This window comes from Spea bombifrons, chromosome 7 (assembly GCF_027358695.1).
Source record: "Spea bombifrons isolate aSpeBom1 chromosome 7, aSpeBom1.2.pri, whole genome shotgun sequence".
Taxonomy (NCBI): domain Eukaryota; kingdom Metazoa; phylum Chordata; class Amphibia; order Anura; family Pelobatidae; genus Spea; species Spea bombifrons.
In genome coordinates this window covers 9191406-9212763 of record NC_071093.1, presented here as the reverse complement: position 1 = coordinate 9212763, position 21358 = coordinate 9191406, and the positions used below count along the sequence as shown (strand labels likewise).

Genomic DNA, 21358 nt, shown 5'->3' with positions numbered 1-21358 from the left:
CCCTGAGGTATCCCACTGGTAACAAGACCTTGTTCTGAATATACGCCATTGACTACAACCCTCTGTTTTCTGTCACTCAGCCACTCCTTAATCCATTCAACAACATTGGGATCTAAACCCAGAGATTGCAGTTTATTTATAAATCTTCTATGTGGGACAGTGTCAAAGGCCTTACTGAAATCCAGATACGCAATGTCTACTGCACCACCTTGATCAATTACTTTAGTCACCCAATCAAAAAAATCAATAAGATTTGTTTGGCAAGATCTTCCTGAGGAAAACCCATGTTGTTTTTGATCTTGAAAGCCATGTGACTTCAGATGTTCAACAATCCTTTCCTTTAACATGGTTTCCATTAATTTTCCCACTACAGATGTAAGACTAACTGGCCTGTAGTTGCCCGACTCCTCCCTACTGCCTTTTTTGTGTATAGGCACAACATTCGCTACTTTCCAATCCCCAGGGACAACTCCCGTTACCAATGATTCGTTAAATATATCAGTTAACGGTTTTGCTAGTACACCCCCAAGCTCTTTTAATAACTTGGGGTGTATCCCATCAGGCCCCATCGACTTATTTGTCTTTACCTTAGACAACTGAAGTAAAACCTCCGCCTCGATAAACTCACATATTTCAAATGATTCAGTCTTTTTTCCCAACTGAGGTCCCATTCCATCATTCTCATCTGTAAAAACTGAACAGAAATATTCGTTGAGGCAGTCAGCTAAACCTTTATCCTCTTCTACATATATGCCTTTTGTTTTTAGTCTAACTAATCCTTGTTTAACTTTCCTTTTCTCATTTATATATCTAAAAAATGTTTTATCTCCATTTTTTACTGATAGGGCAATTCGCTCTTCTGCCTGTGATTTGGCAGTTTTTATAACTTTCTTTGCCTCTTTCTGCCTAATTTTATAGATCTGTCTATCTTCCTCACTTTGGGTATTTTTGTATCTACTAAAGGCTAACTTCTTGTCTTTCACGATTTTGGCCACTTCTGCAGAGTACCACAGCGGTTTCCTTAATTTTTTACTCTTACTGACCAACCTAATACAATTTTCTGTTATCTTCCATAAAACAGCTTTTACAAAATCCCATTTCTCCTGAACACCATTTAAATTGTGCCAGTCTGATAATGACTCCTCTATACATTTTCTCATTTTAGAAAAGTCAGCTTTTCTAAAATCTAAAACTTTTGTTTTTGTGTGGTGTGACTCAGTCACTGTTCGTATATTAAACCACACAGACTGATGATCACTAGATCCCAAACTTTCACCTACAGAAATATCTGTTAACAAATCTCCATTTGTGAACACTAAATCCAATGTGGCCTCCTTACGAGTTGGTTCCTCAACCACCTGTTTTAAAGATAATCCCAATAAGGAGTTTAGAATATCCGCACTCCTGGTACAACCAGCTACTTTCGTTTTCCAGTTCACATCAGGGAGATTAAAGTCACCCATGATTATAACATCCCCCTTCACTGTCATTTTAGCTATTTCCTCCACTAGTAGATTATCGAGTTCTTCTACTTGTCCTGGGGGTCTATAAATCACACCTATGTGAGTTACTTTACTTTTGCCAAATTGTACTGTAACCCAAACCGACTCTAAGTTCTCTTCACCAACTTGTAATAAAGAAATACCAAAGCCCCAATATCTTAAGTTCCATAAAAGTGATCTTTGGTATAAACTGAAATCACATCCGAGTTAATTAATAATTACATTTCGTGGGTGATCAGTTCTGCTGTGAGGACAGTGAGAAGTCATTATGTATTTGTAGGGAAGGCTGTTAAAACCCAACATGATATACTTGTCCAAAAATAACATTATAATACATTTTGTTTATAGAGTGCTGACAGATTCTGTAAAAACGTAATGCTAAAAAACTCCATAAAACTATTGTCCGACAATAGGTTACTTTATATATTCTGCAGCGGCACTATATGACCAAAGGTATGTGGACACCACTCCTAATTATTGAATGTAGGTGTTCCTGTCACACCCATTGCTAACAGGTGTATACAATCAAACACATAGACAGCCGACACCATAGTGATGACTGTACCCCTGTACACAAAGCAACGTATGTACATAAAGACATGGTTTGATGAATTCAGTGTGGAGGAACTGGAGCGGAACCCTGTTTGTGAGCCAGGCCTTCTTGTCCAACCTCAGTGCCTGACCTCACAAGTGCTCCTTGGGCTGAATGGACGCTAATTCCCACATACACACGCCCCAATGAAATAGATGAAATATTACATAGCACACAAAACAAATGAAACCGTCCCTAAGCATTGATACTTCACATTCTCTCTGACCCACTCTGAACATTACTACAATATATATATAGAGTTATTTATTATAGTTATGTAAAACAGCCTGATATATATATATATATATAGAGAGAGAGAGAGAGAGAGAGAGAGTTATTTATTATAGTTATGTGAAACAGCCTGATCCCCCCCTTAATTCATAATGCACCTTACTTATACATATGCCCCTTGATATGCCACTCTGTGACCCAGATATGCTTTATAACCCCTGATATGACACTCTGCCCCAGATATGTTTTATAACCCCTGATATGCCACTCTACCCCAGATATGCCACTCTGTGACCCAGGTATGCTTTATAACCCCTGATATGACACTCTGCCCCCCAGATATTCTTTATAACCCCAGATATGCCACTCTGCCCTAATATGCTTTATAACCCCGGATATGCTTTATGCCCCCCAGATATGCCACTCTGACCCCCCAGATATGCCCCCTTGAAATGCCCATCTGCCCCCTAGAAATGCCTGCCTGCCCCCCAGAAGTGCCACTCTGCCCCTAATATGCCACTCTGCTTCCTATAAGTACCACTTACTAATGCACCCCCAGACTCCCTGGCTCTAGCTGCGATGCGCGCAGACATCCTCCGCTGCTGGCACTTCCGCTGGGGCTTCTATGGAGGATCCAGGTCCCCTGCAGTGCTTCAGGGGATCTGTATCCTAACCCTGCTGCGGATAAGTAAATGATAAATGAAAAAAAAAAAGCCCGGCGTCCAGAACTGCATGTCCCGGGCGCCGGGCGATACGAACTGTGCATCCCTGAGCTAAACCCCGAATATAGGGAAAAAGTGCGGCCTATATTCGGCCGATACGGTATATGTTTTGTCCAATCAACGAGGACACGGAATGACAGCACAACACACAGATAGGAAAAAGTTATATGTGTAACATTATATGTATGTATATATGTGTGTGTAAAACGAGTAAAGCAATAAATCAATATCACAGCAATCAATGCTATGGTGTCAAATGTCAATACAGTAATACATCATTGAGACAAGTAGTTATCACTCCTCTAGCCGATCAACTCGAGACCCAGAAGAGACTGGGAAACCCCTCAGAACTTTTCAAAGAGCCGCTTGTCTTGGATGCAAGGATCCCTGGATCCGTCCTGGGCTGTCCGTGCACGTTCTTGCAAACACCGCTGGAAAGGCTTCAAAGTTTGTGGTCGCGGCCGTGGCTTTTTATAGCCGTTGGGGGGGACTTTCCAGAATCTTCCAGGGGCGTCTGACGTCTGACGCCTAAGTTACAAGTTATATAACTATACTTAGTCCGAGCCCAGAAGTCATTGTAAAATGCATTACAATATACTGTCTTCATATACTGTATATATATATATATATATATATATATATATATATATATATATATATATATATATATATAATCTATGTTTCTGCAAGAGAAAAAAATGTATCCGCAATCCCATTTCACAGATATAATACTGAATGTTGAAGTGTTCTTTGCAACAAGGATTATTGCATTCCAAGGGAAGCTTTCTGGGGATTATCTGAATAATCATGAAATGAAAACAAGAAGTAGTTTTTTTTCCCTGCTTCCAGGGAGTGACGTAAGAAATGTAATGTCAGCTGGAAGGAGAGGATTGGACACGCGTAGATAAATGTAAAAATACTTCCTGTTTCTCCCAATGTCAGAGAAACGAAACTGAAAACAGAAAGCCTCCCGGATAAAATGCATTGTGCTGGGCAGAGCATACAATTCACAGAGCCTGCACAGGACAGCGCGTAGAACGCTAGCTTTTAGAGCAGCGCATTGTTTCTCTGGATCACTGACAGCTACATTGTATGAGATTGTAACAATGACTGAGGACAGCAATGAAGAAGTGAACCTTTATATGATAAGGGTCTTCAGAACTCGACTTATCAGGACCATTCAAGTGATACCGGTTTTAGATCATTTGACTTTTCTGGATATTGAGATCAAAAGCAGAGTGAAAACTGTAGCTGAAAACCAAGGGAACCCGGAGGCAGCGAGATTGCTTCTGGATCTCATAGAGAACGGTCGTCGGGCACTGGGCTGGTTTGAAGAATTTGTCAGAGCTCTTAAGGAGACTGAGTGCACTCAAGCTGCTTTGTACTTGGTACCAGAAGAACTTCCAACTCCCTCGTTGGAGGCCAAAAACGATGAGTGTGAACAACTCATTCAAATCCTGTGCCCAGAGCTGGTTAGAGGTATGCTTCCAGATGAAACATGTCTCAAATGCCATCAGAAAGAAATATGCAGTGATGAAGACATGGACGTGGTGAGTCTACATTAGAAGAAGATGTCCTACACATAAATGTAGAATGTAAATGTATTCGGTGCTATATTTGGAATGAAGACATGTATGTATTGCATCTATACATTGCATATGTATATATATATATATATATATATATATATATATATATATATATATATCATAATGGTATGGTAGGTGAACAGTTAGATAATAATAGTGTATTAATAATAATAGTAACCCTTGTAGTGCTGCTGCCACCACTGCAAAGGATTCTGGGTAGGAACATGTAAACAAGGAAACAATCACCTTTTTCCCCTCTAAATTGACTTGGTACATGGATTTCTTTTAGAGTAAATGTCCGCTGTACTACAGCCTTTGAACAAAGTCCAGGGAAGAGGTACATGCATGGTGTTGCATGGTGGATTTGGATGAGTGTTTAATAATGCTTACTATGCTTACTATTATCCGTAGTAGAGGGGTTTTCCATCACTTTTTCCCTGCCTTACCCATTACGATTTATATGAACCCTGGAGTCCTGCCCCAGTATCATAACCTCATGCTGGTGGGTCCCATGAAGGACAAAACAGTGTGGTGACTTAAACCTTAATCGGTCCTTGGTTTCACTTTAGATTTGAGGTATCACCTCTGCTGGGAGGCAGTTCCACTTATCTGCAACCCTCTCAGTAAAACAAAACATCCTTGCGTTGCACCTAAGCGTCTGACCTTCCAGCTTTGTGACTTGATTATGACCTTTCATTCTATTATTTCTCCTCCAGTGAAATTAACGTCCTATCTGTTATTTTGAAGGATCTTTTCTTTATTGCAGATTAAAGCTATACGTACACAACGAGGAGATATTGCAGCAAGCAGAGAACTTCTTAACAGAATAACCAAAAAGAAAAACTGGTTTTCCATATTTGTGGAAGTGCTACGTGAATTGGATTGCAATGAACTTGCCAATAACTTAACCGGAGGCGAATCTATAGAAAGTATAGGTAGTAAAATGTATATTTTTAAAAATATTTTTTTAAGGCTATATTCTATTACCTGCGGTTAATTAAATAGTAATATAATATAATATTATATTAAACATATTAAGAGCACTGCCATTGCAACAATATTTTCCTTTATAGTAGAGAGCAGTGGGACGGTGCATAGATCACCTGAGGACAAAGATTCCAAAGAATCCAAAGTTGAAGAAGAGAACCTGGTGTTGGATGCGGTGACAATAAATCATGAGAACCAGGACGAAGGAAGTCAAAACAGCGAGCTCGAAACATCATATGCAGAAAGCTCTTCTGAATTGGGTAAAGCGCGTTTTCCAGATCATTCTGTTTAGCAGCATTTATCCCGCGCTCCTTATCTTGCCTTGCATGCCCTCACCAGCAAACTGTTCACTGTTCAATGATAACCTTTCATTTACAAATATTAAACTCCAAAGCCAGACAATAATAATTCAATCAAATATAACACATGGACGGACAATATTGACATTAATTGCATTCACCCCACCACACAAAAAAAAGCAGCCAACAAAATACCAAAACAATAAAAAATAAAAAGTTGTATTATTATGGTTACAGAAATACTCCGTCCAAGGGGACCACAACAAATTACTTTTTTTGAGAGTGTTATTCAACCTCGCTTAACCCAATTCAATTGCATAATGATACCAAAATACTTTTCCAAGGTTAGATCTTTGTTTAGTTAAGTATTTATTCTTGTCCTGGTATCTTAAGAAAATGAACAAGAACCCTTTGTATGACTTTCCCTTAAAAGTTAAGCATATTTTTGGGGCACGTGGACTTAACATTATTTTTCTGAAATGGTTCCTACTAAATTAATTAATACAAATCAAAATGAACAAAGCAAGAATTCAGCGCATACCTAGCCATTAAAAAAAACACCTACCTAAGGTATAAATATAGGGAATTCCGTCACACTATATGACCATATATCGTTTATCCCATCGCTACGTCAAAGTACCCCAAGTTTGGCGAGTCCTATTTAAATTTTCATGGCTATATTGTTTACCAAGGAGCTGGATCAGTGGGACTGCACTGCACCTTTACACACTGAGACTCTCCTGCAATCAAAACGAGCTGAAACGCACAGCAAAGGGCATTTATTATATACACCACTTCATAGCAAATGTCAATTTATCAAGTGGCCGGGTAAAGCAGAGACGCAGTACAGGGTATTGCCCACTAGGTGGTGAAAGTGTCACAATCACTGAGGTCAGCGACGAAATACTAAAGGTCTATTGTATTTTAGTTAAAACTTTGAAACCGGATTCACTGTGCTTTCAAGTTTGAATTTAAAGTGTCAAACAGTCTAATGTATTTTAATGAATATATATAATCACATGCAAGCATCTTGCAGGAAAAGTTATACACAATACAATGTACAGACACAACAAAATATAAACATCTCGGTTCTTTTTATAAATGTATTGCTTCCCATGTGAACTTGAATTAATAATATATATTACACTCACTCAATTTTTATTTTACGAATTATTTTCTATATGTTCCATTTCTGATTTAGATTCAAGTGCTATGGAGCTGAGTGTGGATAGATCGTTTGAAAATGGTGACACGACCACCGAATCAGGTACAAATCGTGTTGTGAATCAATGGAATCAAGTGGAAAAATATAAACTACATGCATAAATTATATCCCTTTATGATGTTTAATTTAAATTATAACTAGATTATGCGTCTAGGATTTGATTTTTCAAATGATTGAATCTGTGCCTTCCATGACAGATCTGTGAAGTTTATATGTTGGGTGTTTGGGCTAATGTAGGCTAACATGGGAATGGAACGAGTATAGGTGGTTTTGTCAAAGCCACACGTGAGCTTTTGAATAATTGTGTTGTTTGTTCATACATGATGATGATGTTCTTTGTGTAATGGTGCAGGTTGGAGACACCTTTAGTAGTTGTGTGCCCCTATGTAGTGTGCCCCCAAGATTGTATTGCCTGGTCTGTCACCAGTACTAGAACCAGTGCTTCCATGAACCACCAGGAGGGGGCCTCCTTCCTTTTTTTGGATTAAAATATCCCAGCAATGCACAAATCATATACTCTTTGCCCACTAGAGCGCAGTCTTAGTTCAGTAATTGCATTTAGAATTCAGCGAACCCAAGTCGAATTTTAACCCATGTTATTTTTACAGTTTTTTGGAGGTCTTTGAACAGGTTTACAAGCGAACAATTTTAATTTCCTTCTCCAATAGTACAGATTTTGAGCATGATCATGGAACCACCGTGACATTTATATATAACTCATCATGATATATCCATTTTGTATCTTATACATTTGTTTTAAATATTAGTGTTTTAATACAGATAGTAGTTTTGATAGAATTCTCAAATACAAAGGCCTTTGTTTTCACTTCAGTTACAGAACCTTCCACTAACTTGGGTAGCTATAAGCCACCCATAATCAATCAGAGGGTGATGTGTTGCGAGCAGGGCTCTCTCCAACTAATGTATCGGTTTGTCTTAGTCTGTCTTGTCTTGTAATACCCCTTGAATATATGTATTGTATTAAGTGCTGCCTAAACTGTTGGCGCTATATAAATAAAAGCTAATAATAATAATGTTGTTACTTAATGCTCTGCCCACGTAGTTGCCCCATTTTGCTCACCCTGAGCATGCATAAATGTTTTTTTTTTTCTGCAAAGCAAGCGCTCCTTACTAGAGGGATTTTAATGGAGGTCCATCGGGGCGTTATTCAGGCCATCAGCTAGCACAGAAGTCATAATGTTTGTTTGTTATAACCAGATCAGAATTATTGGTAAGAAGTTACCTTTACTGCCTCCTCTTTGTAGTCCGGGCAATAAAAAGGGGCATTCCCAGGCGATGTAGTGAGAAATGGTCTAGTGGTATACATTTACAAACATAGAATCAGTATTACGTGCGCCATGCATGATTACATTCCCTCAATGTATTAGCCTCTATCACTTATGCTAGGAGCTTGCTCTACTTCGATGACCCACATTCTATGTTCTTTGTTCTCTCCAGTTAATTAGGGCGCCCTTGCTTAAGGTCCTGTGATATGACATCATACGATGCACATGATTGAGGGTTGGCAAAAGAGAGTTTTAAAGTGGCCAAGGGAGCAGAGAAATAGATGTATGCCTTATTCCTGTGCCATTGTATGCCATTGTTGTGTGTTCCGACATATTTTCTCAGAACAATGCCAGACAGATTTCTTTTCCTTGAAAGTTTTGGACGGTGCCATCACGGTTGGGTCCGATTACACCATCCTGTTAATACATACAGTGGATCTATGATGACTACTTTCACCTGGTCTCAACCCTCAACCTTACCCAAGTTTTCTCCAGTATTTCCGGCACAAATCAGTAGCAGGAACATGTTGTTCTAGTAAAACAGTTGCAACAGACAAATCCAAAACAGATTGTATACTTTTTTTGAAATTGGGGAAAAAAAGGGAATTCATCTGTTTTTATACTTTTTTGCAACTCTTACGGGAAGTGCCTGCTGTGTAAATATTTTGATTTAAAAACATGTCTAAGTTTTCAGATGACTTAGAATATCATGTGGTTTCAACACTGCTGACAGAATATACCGTAATTTACAGTACCAAGTCATATGATGCATATCACTAGCCTATATAATTACTTTTAGAACGTAAGCCTACGAATGGGACCATCGTAAGCCCAGCATTCTTGCCAGGAACAATGTATAAAAGTGCCATAAGACTAGATTGTAAGCTATATTACAATTGTTCAGAGCTGGCAAATATGTTAGAGGTTATAAATAAACAATAACAACAATATAAATAGTGGTAATTGTTGTAAAACAATTATGGACCTGTTGCGAACTGGGAGCCCCAAGAACCACACAATTGTAGGACTGTTTTATTTAAAATATTTTAGAGGCCACATAATTACTGTGCTAATATAGAAACCCAGCACCTCCCTAATGTCAGTAAAAGTAAGATTAAATGAAAATGTATGTATGTGATGGAATTTAAGTAATATATATATATATATATATATATATAATACTAATACTAATATAATACTATATTAGTATATAATATATATATATATATATATATATATATAATATATATATATATATATATATAATACTAATTTAAATAAATATAATAATATAAATATATTATATTTATTATATTTATTATATTATAAATATATTATTATTATTATTATTATTATAATATATTATTATTATAAATATAATAAACACCTTATATTTATGTAGGACAAAAAGAAAAATAATTGCTCAGAATTGCCTTGTCCATATGGAAAGGGTTACTTGTGGACCGTATGTATTATCATCAGTGGATTGTATTGCTATATGATGACTCATGTTTCACGCAGGAAAAACAATGTAGATGTGACGGTCTGACCCAATCATCTCTAAAAATGTTGAGTTCTTTGGAAGATAATGTCAACGCACACTTAAGAATGACAGATTTAGCGTAGGAGAAAGGCATTTCACCATCAGATCAGTTCTGATTCTTCTGACCTTGTCACTTTTTAGCAAAGTTAGATTGTAATGTTAGTGGACAGCTATCTTTTCAAGACTATCATTTCCAGAATGCGTGGCAAGAACATATACTTTTGTTTTTTCCTTATACATATGTGTAATTATTTCTTCAATATTCCAAGATTGCTTGTATTTTCATTCAATGAAATATTTAATTCAGTTTATAATGTTAAAAAATCTTATCATTCACCAAAAGTTAGCTTTCTTATATCTATCTATCTATCTATCTATCTATCTATCTATCTATCTATCTATCTATCTATCTCTCTACCTATCTATCCATCAGCTTATATAATTTATGTCCTCTTACTTATCTCTGCATTTAAATATATAGGAAAAGTGTGAGGCCGCACATCCGTATGTCTATCAAACAGATGATTTTATTTTCTCGTATAAACAATGCAGATGATGACATGCCCTCGGATAGATCTTCACTGGTTCCTGAAATCACCTTACGAGGTTATCAGATGGAAGTAGCAAAACCAGCGTTGGAGGGAAAGAATATTATTATCTGCCTCCCAACCGGAAGTGGAAAAACTAGAGTGGCAGTTTACATTACCCAGCAGCACCTGGAGAAGAGGAGCAACCAAGGCCTCCTGGCAAAAGTTATTGTGCTGGTCAACAAGGTATCCACCAAGCGAAGGCAAAGTTTTTTAAGTGTAAAAAACACAGACCAATGTTTCTTGGTTTTTTTTTGTTTTTCGTTATCTGCTTTGTTCAATAAGTTACATTATGAGTCTTCACTGGTTTCTACCAAATCCTCATGGAAATGTAGGCTTTATAACCCATAATCTGACTTAATAGAGAATGAGATTGATCAATAATCAATGCAACCACATAAATGCATGATGATTATTGTTTTAGGTTTATCTCCTAAGTGAGACACATAGAATGCCATACATAGAATCCAATGACATCATCAGACACGGCATGGTATTCATGGCTAATGACCGAGTACAACACTAGAGTGGAATAGATCACTTGTCATTAATATTACTAGTATTTGCATATATTGAGCAAACATTTTAATTATTAGAGGCGATAGGAGGCTTGTACTTATGGTTTGAACTGCCTACAAATATGAATAGCCCAGATATCAAGCCATACACTCCTTTCATATGTATTGATGGATAGATCAGGGATAGGAAAGTTTCTGAAATAATATTTTTTTTTGTTTGTTTTTAGGTGCCTTTAGTAGAGCAACATTTCCAAAAAGAGTTTGAACCTCACTTGAAAAATCGTTATCGTGTCATTAAAATAAGTGGAGATTCGTCATTGAAAATTTCACTTAAGCATGTAGTTAACGAAAATGATGTAATTATATGTACCGCTAAGATTTTGGAAAATTCACTAATTCAAGCGAAGGAAGATAAAGAAGAGGGTGTTAAGCTCTCAGGTATGTTTTAGTTATTACATTTTTTTTTGAAGAGGGCTTCTTTGACAATATCTTTCTTTAAAATGGGAAAAAAAGCTTCCATGGACTAGTCAAAAAGTCAATTAGCTTAGGTTCCATTGGTCTGCAGGCTCCCAAACCCTCTCCTTTCATTATTTATAGTAATAAGTATCCCCGAGTCTGTGCCCATGGTTTTTTTCTGGCAATGTCTCCCTGTCTATGGTGACCAGAAGGAGGTCCAGCCGGTGATCAGGCTCCCATTACAAGTTAAAAGGGATATCACCAATTTCCCCAACCGGCCCATTAATTCTATGGAGGGCTGTGCTGAGTCCTTCATAGTTTCCTTCTGCGTTTCACTTAAAGCGTATCACTGGGATATATCCCAACTCTCAGTAGTAAGGAAAGCAGAGCAGAAGATGGGCCCAGCTATAGGTTAGGCCTAGAACATCGCCGAGCCACTAATGGTAAATATTCCACTAGGAATTACTAATGAAAGGTCCTTACTTATGCCATTCAAGACCATATCCTTCTGAGTGCCCCTTTCAGAAGCGACTGGGCACTCAAAAATGGTAGGTCCTACCAGCCGCCCAGGGGACACACAGCCCTGAGGGACGTTTACTACTAGATGGAGGTGTGAAGTTCCAAAGGCCAGTTTTGTAGACTTCATGAAATTGATGACAAACATCCATGGCTTCATAATGAAGATTAAGTGCAAGGAATATGCCAAGAGAACACTATAGTAAAATTATTGCTTAGCCCTACTATTTTTTTTTAATCTAGTAGCAGTTGGTTTAAGACATTTTAAGGGTGAGCAGGGCAAAATAATATCTGCCGGGTATTTATTAATCCTGGGTTACTGATGAGTTGCACATAAGTAGGTTCATTTGGCAGAATTGTTTTGGTTGCCTTAAAGTTGCCTGTTTCTGTTAAAATTACAGACTTTTCTCTTATTATCATTGATGAATGCCACCACACTCAAAAAGGTGACGTTTACAATAATATTATGATACGGTACATAAAACAGAAAAAAAGGAATATAATGAAGAAAAAGACGGGGTTACCACAGGTTGAACTTCCTCAGATCCTCGGACTCACTGCTTCACCAGGAGTCGGCGCAGCCAATAACAATAAAAAAGCTGAAGAGCATATTCTAAGGGTATTATGCCTATTTTAAGCACATGTTTATCTATCATTTAAAATATTATTATTCAAGGACAAAAAAAATCAATAGCAATGAAACGTATATGCAAAGGGCATTTGTTATGTAAGGTATTTGTTAATGTCTTTGTACTCTATATATGAAATATTTTTTCCAAAAAAAAAACTGGGGTATGATGCCAATTTGGCACAATCACCAGAGGAGCAGATAGCAAGAAACAGGCAAGAAAAATATAGATAATTATTTCTATCGAGATAGAAGGGGATGAATTGTAAAATTATGTATTCGGCTGAACAAAAAGCCTTGATAATGGTTATTATTAAACGTATTTAATGTACATTTATGTATTTTTCAAAAATAGTTTACTGTACTTGATATATGCATATTTTGTTTTTATTTTTGCTATATTTAATTACCTCTCCCACTATACTGTATATTTGTTATATTGACGGCTTAAGGTGTGTTTTATTGCAATTGCTTTCTCTTTTGGTACTTTGGCACAGTTTTACTTGAAGTGATGGCACTTTAACTTTTAGACCTAAAAAATATCTTTTGTCAATAGATATGTGCAAACCTTGATGCACACAATATCATGACTGTTCAGGAACATGCCACACAGCTCCAGAATCAAGTGAAGGAACCATGCAAGAGAATTGAGATTGCAGAAGACAAAAAGAAGGTATGTTCAAACAGTAGATAAAAGTCTCAACAGAATAAACAAAACTCATCATCCTGCTTAGTAGTAGAAATGTAACTAACACAGATATAGAACTTATAGCAAGATCCATAACCACTGAGCGCCAACATCTAACACTTTAGCTAATGATGACTACAGCATCTTGTCTACTCTGAGCTCCAGACATTGACTGGTCTTTGGTTCTAGATCTATGGTAACCGATGAAGCTGTATTTTTTAGTGGGGGCATAATCCCTATGTCTCCTTACACTACTCCTTTATACTGTTCTCTGCCAATTATAATTAATTTCATAAAAGATAGAAAGTAGGTAAGCACCTGACCTTATGGATTAAAACTAGTAACTATGTCATGCAGTGTTAGCAATCAGAGGAACTTTTTTGCTTAGAGTAATGGTTATGAGGGTAACAAATGTTTTTTGTTTATATTTTTACATTTATATTTTATTTTCTAATCTATGTAATTAATCATGTCAACCGCTAACTATGTACATATACGACTAATTTACAGAACCCATTTGGTGATAGGCTCAAAGCAATTATGGAGGAGATACAAAGCTATGGCACTTTATCCACAACCTCTGCATTTGGAACTCAGTCTTATGAACAGTGGATAGTCCAAAAAGAAAGAACAGGTACATGTATACACTGCACTAGACAACAAATAATAGCCCCAAACGGTTCCACGTCCAAGGTATCTTTACTAAGTGGGGATTTACAAAAGGCTGACTCAGATTCTGCTCAGATCTAGGTAAGCAAAATAACATTAAAAGCTTATTATAGATGGCATCTTTTTGGGAACATTGTGTCCCATCAGTCTCTTGGGCCCCATTACAAGAAAAGCTGTATACTCTGAATTGCAGCATGAAACTCTTCCCCATAAGTGTGTGTATTCATTTCAGCTGCTAAAGAAGAAAATCGTAAGGAACATGTTTGTGCGGAGCATCTGAGGAAATACAACGATGCCTTGGGCATTAATGACACAATCAGAATGACTGATGCCCTTAATCATCTGAAAAAGTTTTACGCGGAAGAGAAAAAGAAAAAGCTTATTCTAAGTGAAGAAAATGGTAATGGACTGATTGAAAATATAGACGAAACAGACAAATTTCTCATCGACTTATTTGACAGTAAGTGATATTTTATTCCTAATGAGGGTTCTTAATTGCCTGGTTTTCACTAAGTCACAGTTTTTGTTTTGTATTTGTTTAAATGGCAAGTGCGTAGCTGAGGTCTTTCTCTTTTGTTATGCACGATTTAGCACCCAAAACACACTAACCCATATTTTTAAAAAACTTAGTAGTTCTAAATATATTTTAAAGCATTAGATGATTGCATGGTGCGGGGTCAGTAGACGCCCTTAGACATGTGCAAATGGTTTCTGACCATTCAGATGAATCAAACGATTCAGACAAATTTTTCAGTTTGTTTTTGGCCACATTCACGCTTACTCACTCACACTAATGTTCACTCTCGCTCTCATGCTCTCTAAATGTTCCCCTACCTTCTGCCGACCACTTCCGCTTCTGCATCTTCTTGTTCATCTTCTATCTCCTAACGTCAGCCTTTCATCTTCTCTCCTTTATCTTTTGTAGTCTCTCTTCTATCTTCACGGACACAGCCTGGCGCAAATCCTCAAATCGAGGGGAGAGGACGCCACCAAAAGCGTTGTAATTTGGGCGGAAATCCACCTTAGAGCAAAATGATGGTGCTTCCGTTGCCCCCCCCTTAATCCTCCAACTGAAGCACCACCATTTTCCCATAAAGTGAACTTCCACCCAAATTGTGGCGTTTTCAGTGACGTCATTTTCCCCATTTAGAGCATCGAGGTAAAGGACATCAAAGAAAGTGCTGTGAATCCTCGCACTGACATCCTCTACCCCAATTGGAGGATTGAGGGAGAGTATGTCAGCGAAAGCACCGCTATTTTGGTGGAAATTCACCTTAGGACAAAATTGTGGCGCTCTCGGGGACGTTCTGTCCCTCGATTGGAAGATCGGGATGAAGCTGGCACCGAAAGCCCCACCATTTTGGTGGAAGTTCACACAAGGTTATGTCCGCATAGATGCGGATGAAGATAGAAGATGAAAATCATAAGGTAGAAAGGAGAAGATGAAGAACAAGAACATGCAGAAGAGGAAGTGGTTGACGGAGAAGGTATGGAAAGAGAATGGGAGAGTGAACGAGAGTGTGAGAGAGTCAGAGTGTGAGTGAAAGGGCCTGAGGATTTTGTTGGGGGGCCTGACCTCTTTTTCATGGCTTCCTACAAATGGAATTGGAACTCTAAATCAAGAAACGATAGTGGATTAATCATCAAGGTCTAACACTCCTATAATTTATGTAACAAGCTTTCACATCTTGTCCAAACAGAGCATAAGAAAGAACTGAAAACTCTGGCTGGAAGACAAGATTATGAAAATGAAAAGCTGATCTCCCTCAGAAAATCCATCATGGAAGAATTCACTCGGAACAGTAAAGCTAGAGGGATCATCTTCACCAAGACTCGACAAAGTGCTGTTTCACTGTACGAGTGGATCAAAGGGAATGAAAAGTTTGAAGAAGTTGGTATACGTCCTCAATACCTCATCGGTGCTGGCCACAACAGTGATTTCAAACCCATGACTCAGGTATTGTACAATTATAGTTATCTTAGAAATCTAGACAGTCCAGTTGACTAACCAAATTGGAGCATCACAAATATTGTGGTGGGAAAACAACAGATATAAAGGATTTAAAGGTCCCGAAAAGCTCTACAAAATGGACTATTTTTCACATGATGTCATTTTGTACCTTCACTCTTTTTTTACTGCTACCAAGACAACAAAAATTACAATGCAAAACTTACTGACGCAACAATCCATAAATATTTGACAGGTGTAACCTCTTACAGAAAGTAAAATTGTGTATTTTTTTCAGAATGAGCAAAAGAAAGTGATTCATAAGTTTAGCACTGGTGAAGTGAACCTGCTAATTGCAACCAGTGTGGCCGAGGAAGGACTGGATATTAAAGAGTGCAATATTGTCATTCAATATGGCCTTGTCACCAATGAGATCTCCATGTTACAGGTACATGAATAGCTATCTGGGTGGATTTGTGGTGGATTTTAGTTGTGTGCAATAAATAAGAGAACAGCTACCTTGTAATAAAGGGAAAGCTGTTAACCCCTTAATGACAATGGGCGGTCCCTAAACCCATTGAAAACAATGCATTTTGAGCCTGTACATGTCCGGGCTTTGTCATTAAGGGGTTAATCATACTGGTATGGTTGGCCTTTGAATACAGTGGAATATTTTAGCAATACCTTTTATAATGCCCATTTAATTTAGTTTTTTAGAACATTCACAAAGTGCTAGGTCAGGAGTCCTCAACAGGTAACCAATGTGCTCCAGATTTTTATTTTATTATTTTTTACTGATTGATTTATAATATCATATCATCACATCGTATCCTACAGTACTCTACCATGAGTAAACAGGACATAACAAATATGACATATCGTACTATTTTCACTTACAGAAACAAAAGGTAAGGAGGGCTCTGTTCAAATGAGCTTACAATCTAGAAGCTCTTTTTAACCCCAAATAATATACGATGGAGTCAAATATATAATTGCAATTGTTTTTATCAACCGAACAGATCTGCTTAAATCTTATTTAATTAATGGGGCTTATTGTGCATTTTGGAAGGACTGAACTTTATGGACTTTGTATCTTTCTGAAACCCAAGTAACTATGTAGGTTACACGCAGTGTGATATTTCTCACAACTAATACACAGGGGCAATCTAACTCACCCTAAAGCGAAATAAGATGTAGCCCAGTCTGACAGTAGATGGATAAAGAACTTGTTGTGTGTGGAAGGAAATCTCGCCCCCAGCCTCTGTGCTCCATAAACAAAGTAGACATCTAGGTTAGTGCGCAGCCAACATTGTAGGGCAACCAGACCCTATGAAGAACAATCTACTGTACCACCTGGGATAACTCATGGATATTGTGTTTTTTTTTTTTGATTGGTAGGCCCGTGGTCGAGCCAGAGCTGATGATAGCAGCTATGTGTTAGTTGGATCTAGTTCATCCTTAGTTGCTGAACATGACAGTGTTAATCAAATAAGGGAAAGGATGATGCACAAAGCCATCAAGAAAGTCCAAGACATGGACCGAAGTCTCTACTTAGATAAGGTACGTTTTTCCTCCATCTTTAAAAAAAAATGGCTTTTAACCTAATCAACAAAACGTATTTCCAGAAAAAAATAAGTCTTGTGGAATAAGTAATCTGGAAGTTCGAAAATATAACAGTTATTGTAGTCAATAGCGTGCCAACCACATATATCAATTTGGTCATAGATGGACAACCCCATTTACCATGTGCGCAGGCAGGACAGTATGTTCTAACCCCTGCTGCTCAAAGGATTAACGCACATGTCACAGCATACACGGGACTATGATTTGATAAGAGACATAAACTGAATTAAAGAATGATAGTGTATGACATTGACATTGAATGACATTGTTTTTTTAATGTTCTTCCAGATCCAGGAGTTTCAAAGTCAAAACATAGTTGAGAAAAGTGTAAAAAATATCAAAGCCACACGCAAGAAGTGTCAAGGAAATCCATCCATGGTCACATTTCAATGCAAGGGTTGCTTCAAACCGGTCTGCTGCGGAAGTGATATTCGTGTTATAGAAAATATGCATCATGTAAATACAGAAGAAAACTTCAAGTAAGTGTTTCGGGTTCAGCATATGATCTTCCTCCCATATTGGGATGTTTTTCAGGACACAAATAATTTTCACGTATTTCTCATGGCGGGTAACCAATTTTGCGCATACTGCAGGGAGAAAAAAATAACTCTGGAATAATAATACATAGGAAATCTAAATGTTTGCTCGTGATTTCTTAAGAATATAGAGGCTAGGTTAATAGATTGGCCAAACACATGACTAAAACATTTGCTTAAATATTGCACAGTGCTACGGAATATGATGACGCTATATAAAACAATAAATAATGATATTGTATAATTGCATGCAAGTAATTAATGTTTTATATATTTCAGAGCACTCTTCAGTAAAATAGAAAAGGGAGGGAATTTTGCAGAGTACCAGACAAATGGAGACATTATTTGCAAGGATTGTGGAAAAGTAAGTTTGGCAAACAATTACCATTGTTTCTTACAATAACAGGAACACAAGTGTCACTTATAACATAAGTAGGTGCTTATATACTTAACTATTAATTAAAATACTCTAATAGGGGTTGCTGATTACTCATGAGGACTCATGCACCTTGAGAATATTCACATTCTACATGTCTAAAATCACTTTGCTAAGATGTTTTATTATAAATGCTCTCCTTGTCACAACACCAACATCAGGAGCAAACACAGACAGAAGCAAGGTCCGTACACAGGACAGGTAGTGAGGAGAGCCAGGTTTGGTACACAAATCAGGTCAGCAAAGTACGGAATCGCTAGGCAGAGAGTAGTCAAACAGGCCAGGAATCAAAACACAGCTTTAGGATACAGAATAGCCTAATAAGCATCATAGGAACTCACTAGGATGCCTCTATATATCAGTTCTGGGTCTTTAAATCTGACACCGAGTCTGACCACGTCCCTTGAGCCCACCATGCCCCCTAATGTGCGTCACAGACTCTCTGACAGTGCAGCCGGAAGCCCAATGTGATCACGCAGAAGACGGCTGTTGGGTAGGCACTCGCTGCACAGAGACCTCGCTCATGGACATCACTGGAGACTTAACAACTAAACTTTGGGGAAAGCTGCATGTTTCCTGCATGTTATGCTTCTTGCTCACATTCTCAATCATTTATGCTTTCACCTCAGATTTTTCTAGATTTTAGGTGACCCTAACGACTATAGTTCCCATGATGTGGTTTTATTAATGCTAATTGTTGATCTTATGTGAAAAATTCTCAAAATGTAAAAATTCTTAATACCACTGTATCCATTCTCCTTGTTATTTGTTTCAGAAATTCTTACCTATACCTAAATGTTTCCATTCTTATGTTTTATTTTCTAAGACATGGGGTCCAATGATGGTCTACAAAGGACTTGATGTACCTTGCCTGAGAATAACAAACTTTCTGGTCAAAGTTAAAGACCAAAAATTGTCTCTTGATAAAAATCTAAACCGTTGGAGTGATTTGCCCATCGCGTTTCCAGCTTTCAAATATGCAGAACCAGAATTTTCCAGCGATGAAGATGATGATTAGGTCAATGGAAAAAGAGCAGGATCCTCTTTGAAGAATACATTCCTCGTTATTATCCATACAAATCATATGAATAATATATATGGAGGTTTCCATAAGCTCCTGATGATCCTCTGTTGTATGTTACATATTTGCATACTTGACTCTTTTCCCCTGAAGAAGCTCACCCAAGTGCATGAGAAATGCATAAGAACTACTTATTACACTTGGTTCCAGGAAGATTCCATCCAAGCGTCACTTTCGTTTTTGAAAATGAATATACATTGTTGCATCCATACTTGTATAGTTTTAATGACTGTGTGCTAAGCTTCCGTAACATAGAGGTTTGGACATAGATGTGATCATCCTGTATACCCAAAAAAGTATTTATGTAATACTTTTACACAATAGACTGAAATGATGATGATGTGTAAGGTCTTACTTTCACAATTCCATTTGATGTATTGCCAGTTTAAAGAATAAACTGCTGAATATTAGACATAGTATAACATGCAAAGGATATCATATACACTACACAGGGCTACACAGTGTGTGTGTGGGGTGGGGACGCAAATCAAATATAAAGAACAGGTGCTTATGGGCCCTGGGAATTAACAATAAGATCCTTAGATTCAAGGTCAAACCCTGAGAATGAAGCACATCAAAACTAAGGCAGCAACATAGTATCTCCACAATAGAAGCTATCAGTGTGCCAAAGTCCAAGGACCTTGTGTATTCTGAAAGTTTTTGCAGTGAGACATCCATGAATATTTATGGGGCACCAATGGCCTAGAACTATGCAGTTGGCATTTTCTTTGTGGAGTATACTGTTGTTGCATTATTTACACAATCCATCTCATATAAACTGTGTTTATAATGTTAATGAAAATGGAAAGAGGTCATTATATAGAGGCAGAAGAGGCCTCCTCAGCCTTCTAATTAAAGAAAGGTAAGTGTAATAGATGCCATTGATTGGTGCTATGCTCATAACATCTCATGAATACATATACCAGGTGGGTGTGCTGTGCATACAAATCATAGGGAAACCAAACCAAAAGCATCCATTCCGGGTTTAACAGCTACATCACACCCTAGTTATCCTAGACATACTGGCCACCATATGTGGAATTGCACCTAAAACTCACCATAAAGAGAACAGCAGAACACCGTAACGTAACTTTTTAAATAACCTTTACGAGCCGTATGGCCCTGTAGGCTATTCATCTACAGATGTGACAAAGAGCGCCAGTCCATCTGATGCCATAATTTGCCTGGATCACAAAGTGGATAAGAACTAGCCAGGGGAACACTGTTGTTGTGGCTGTACAAAATAGGACAAAGAAAACAAAGAAAAGACCCTCCAGAACATGACTGGACCTTTCAACTAAAACCCTTAACATTGGAGGGCAAGGAGGAAGGCTTGAGCTGCACTGGTCTTCATGAATGGAAAGTGGTAAACCACCTGTCACACCTTCCTTTAATTCCCATCCTGTAACAATGCCCTACCAAGGGGAATGATTGTAATTTAGGGCCAACAGCAATGTCCCTCTTCTATATTTGATACTCGATGTATTTTCCAGGCAGTTGTGCTTGTTTCGCTAAAAAAAACAATTAGAGAAATACATTTTAAATATATATGTGCCACAGTTATTGGCTCTGTTTTAGTTAATACTTTGTGCTAGGATAACAGCTCTGAGTCTTCTCCTATAATGCCTGATGAGGTCGGAGAATACACGGCAAGGGATCTGAGACCATTCCTCCATAAAGAATCTCACCAGATCCT

At 37.7% G+C, this 21358-nt stretch overlaps 1 protein-coding gene across 1 annotated transcript; it reads left to right on the top strand.

Moving 5' to 3' along the window:
• Window positions 1–4053: 4053 nt before the first annotated feature.
• Window positions 4054–20084, top strand: IFIH1 (interferon induced with helicase C domain 1). The gene is made up of 16 exons (XM_053471030.1): window positions 4054–4597; window positions 5403–5571; window positions 5710–5883; window positions 7124–7189; window positions 10529–10749; window positions 11309–11519; window positions 12455–12672; window positions 13238–13354; window positions 13880–14003; window positions 14271–14498; window positions 15739–15995; window positions 16285–16434; window positions 17385–17546; window positions 17898–18088; window positions 18425–18509; window positions 19408–20084. The coding sequence occupies exons 1-16, from the start codon at window positions 4154–4156 to the stop codon at window positions 19597–19599; spliced, it is 3009 nt and encodes a 1002-aa protein (XP_053327005.1). The 5' UTR covers window positions 4054–4153; the 3' UTR covers window positions 19600–20084.
• Window positions 20085–21358: the final 1274 nt, after the last annotated feature.